This window comes from Octopus bimaculoides, chromosome 1 (genome assembly GCF_001194135.2).
Source record: "Octopus bimaculoides isolate UCB-OBI-ISO-001 chromosome 1, ASM119413v2, whole genome shotgun sequence".
Lineage (NCBI taxonomy): Eukaryota > Metazoa > Mollusca > Cephalopoda > Octopoda > Octopodidae > Octopus > Octopus bimaculoides.
In genome coordinates this window covers 184,250,750-184,253,777 of record NC_068981.1, presented here as the reverse complement: position 1 = coordinate 184,253,777, position 3,028 = coordinate 184,250,750, and the positions used below count along the sequence as shown (strand labels likewise).

Sequence of the window (3,028 nt, the reverse complement as noted above, 5' to 3'; positions counted from 1 at the left end):
TGTGTGTGTGTGTGTGTGTATATATATATATATATATATATATATATATTTATGTAGGTGTGTCTGTGTTTGACTCCCCACCATCACATGACAACCGATGCGGGTGTGTTTATGTCCCCATAACTTAGTGGTTCGGCAAAAGAGACCAATAGTATTAGTACTAGGCTTGCAAAAAATAAGTACTGGGGTGGATTCCTTTAAACACTTCAAAGCAGTGCCCCAGCATGGTCATAGTCCAATGACTGAAACAAGTAAACAATTGAAGTTAGTAAGCTCATATCCTCTCATGGGCCTGGAGAAAGCACCAGGAAACTCTTCCATTGTGTCTTGTTCTAAATCACTACGTGAAGATGAATCTGGTGCAAATGATATATTTTACAGCTACACATCCTTACTAACGCCATCATGAAACATTCTTAAATCAATATGGTCTCGTCCTAGACATCTTTGTATTGCTTATTTATTTTGCTTATCTCATTCAACCCATGACTATAAGAAGCTAAATTCTTTCTAAGTTATATCTATATTTGTTTAGTCTTCTAATTTACACCCTTGTTTCCCTTTGAAGACTTAAAACATCAGAGTAGTTATGACAAAGGAAAGACATGGCTCCACTGGGATCAGCAGCTAAACCGTGTCAATTAAATAGCTTTACCATTTGGCCATGAAAGAAGACACATGGCTGAAGTATCTGTTTCAGTGGCAATCCAGGAAGTCTGATTTTACAGAAACTTGAATATAAGCTTTGTAAGTAATAAGAGATTAGTCAGTGCAAAGTGTTGAGAAATAAAACTGGTAATGTTACAAAAATACATTGACAGAAAACTATTTATGTTGGTTAGTCTTTGTAGAAAGACTAACCAAAGTGGAACTTTCATTCCAATCAAATTCTCTCACTTTCTTTCGATTTGTTCTACTGCTAGGTAAATGACACAGGTAGCTTTCCCAAAATGCAACACTTTGTCACATGACTATTCAGTCGAGAAAGATGAAAGTACATGTCTTAGTTACTCACTTAGGAAGTACTATCAGTGAACACAAGTATCAAATGGAGCCTAAGGCTTTTATTTCAAAATTGGTTGTCATTTTGGCAAATGTCTTAATTACTGTATCTGATGGCATATAAGACCCACTTAAAAAAAAAAAAAATCACGCTGGCTCCTATATGTGAAGTTGCTTTAAATATTGCATGCTTTAACCCTTTTGACGCCACATTCCAGTTGAAATACTTTGCAATTTTTCAAATAATTTTGAAAATAATGACGAATGTAGTAAAACAACTTTGTCACTATTAAACTGGTGTAAGATGGTGAGTTGGCAGAATTGTTAACATGTCAGGCAAAATGCTTAGCGCCACTTCATTATGTTTTGAGTTCAAATTCTGTCAAAGTCGACTTTGCCTTCCATCCTTTCGGGATCGATAATATAAGTACCAGTTGAGCACTGGGATCAATGAACTCACTTTAACCCTTCCCTGAAATTGCTGGCCTTGTGCCAAAATTTGAGACCATTATTAAGCTGGTCTTTGGAACATAAATTAACATGGAATATCAATTGACAGTCTTAGTTTAAATCACTTTGAAACAAGACGTTTGTATCATACAACTAGGGCCAATCCCAGGCAGGTTGGTATCAAAAGGGTTAATGCAGTAAAAATCTTTTTTTCCAGAATTTGCCCTACTGAAATTGGGTGTATGTAATATGCCCATGCATCTTTTATGCTATCAAATACAGTATGCATAGTTCAGTGCTACTGTAAATTAATAATATTGTGAGATGGAGTTTACTGCTCAAAATATCAGCGACCACTGTATAGCTGACAATTACTTCATTCATTTCAATGCTGAGCAGAAGTTTCCTATAGAGTTATAAAATAACTCTATTGAACACTACATAAAGGCAGTTCTTTGGTGGTGGTCATAATAAGTTACATAATTTTGTTGCTACCATTTTGATGAAACATATGTAGAAACTATGATTTACATATTTATTCTTCATAGATTCTGGCAGATGCACTTGTGAATATGCTAACTACTGTTTAGACACAGCCCTTTACCACTTAGACTGGCCACATCCTACTTAAATATTCTACCTGTCTTATGTTCAAACTTGCCAGATCCAGTCTCTCACACTTACTCTATGATGTTAGCCATAAAATAAATATTCACATAATCGAAATCTCAATGCTACAAGATAATGCAGGATAAATTCAAATGTTAAAAGATTAAGAGGAATGTGTTCATGACATACTTGATTCATGAGAGCAAGGGATTCTGGGATGGCTGATGTTTTGAAATCATTTTGTCTAATGGATATACATTCATGATAAAGGAAAAGCTATTTTCCAGTGACAAAACACAACAGTTAGATCTGTCAAAACATGTTGATAAATATACAAGTCATTGTTTTTATCCTTGCTGTTCACCTTACACATGGCAATGTATTATGTGTAGAAATGTTGAGGTAAATGACAAAATATTGGTTAATGGGAAGCACAAAACCTGTAAATTATTTTAATATCAAAACTATCAGCTTTAGGTGCTTCAATTTATCCAAAGATGCTATTCAGAAGCTGTTCAGATATCAAGAACTTTTCTAAATATTTGCAAAACAAGTTGCTATTTTTGTTTAAGGAAGTCTACTGATTCTTCTCCAACAAAGGTAATTAAAAGTAAGGTTTTCATCATCATCTTCATATTATGGCAGTTGCCTGATCTCTGCTAATCCCCAAATCTAAACAAAACTTGTCTTCCTTTTTTTAGAAAGAACAAGAATATTTCTGTTAATTATATATTTTCCTTTTCTTCAGAATGGATGTATATGGACCTGCAAGTGTTTTAAAGATAGTCTGAGAATTTGATGGGATGGACAAAAATTTTTTTTTTTTTTTGAACTGCTTTCTTCTGAAATCTTCACAGATATGGCACATTGTTTTTTTTTATATTTTAGCTTTAATTAAAGCATATCCTATAAAAATAAAAATAGAGCTAACTTCAATATATATATATATATATATATATATATATTT

General features: G+C 33.4%; 1 protein-coding gene across 4 annotated transcripts in view; it reads left to right on the top strand.

Moving 5' to 3' along the window:
* Window positions 1–2,986, top strand: part of LOC106879322 (glycerophosphocholine phosphodiesterase GPCPD1) — a 55,381-nt gene extending 52,395 nt beyond the window's left edge. For 3 of the 4 annotated variants that reach the window (XM_052973210.1, XM_014928828.2, XM_052973206.1), the window contains one exon: window positions 2,810–2,986. In XM_052973210.1, the coding sequence (XP_052829170.1) occupies window positions 2,810–2,852 (43 nt within the window). In that variant the 3' untranslated portion in view covers window positions 2,853–2,986. The other variant, XM_052973215.1, reaches the window with a different exon arrangement.
* The last annotated feature ends 42 nt before the right edge of the window (window positions 2,987–3,028 follow it).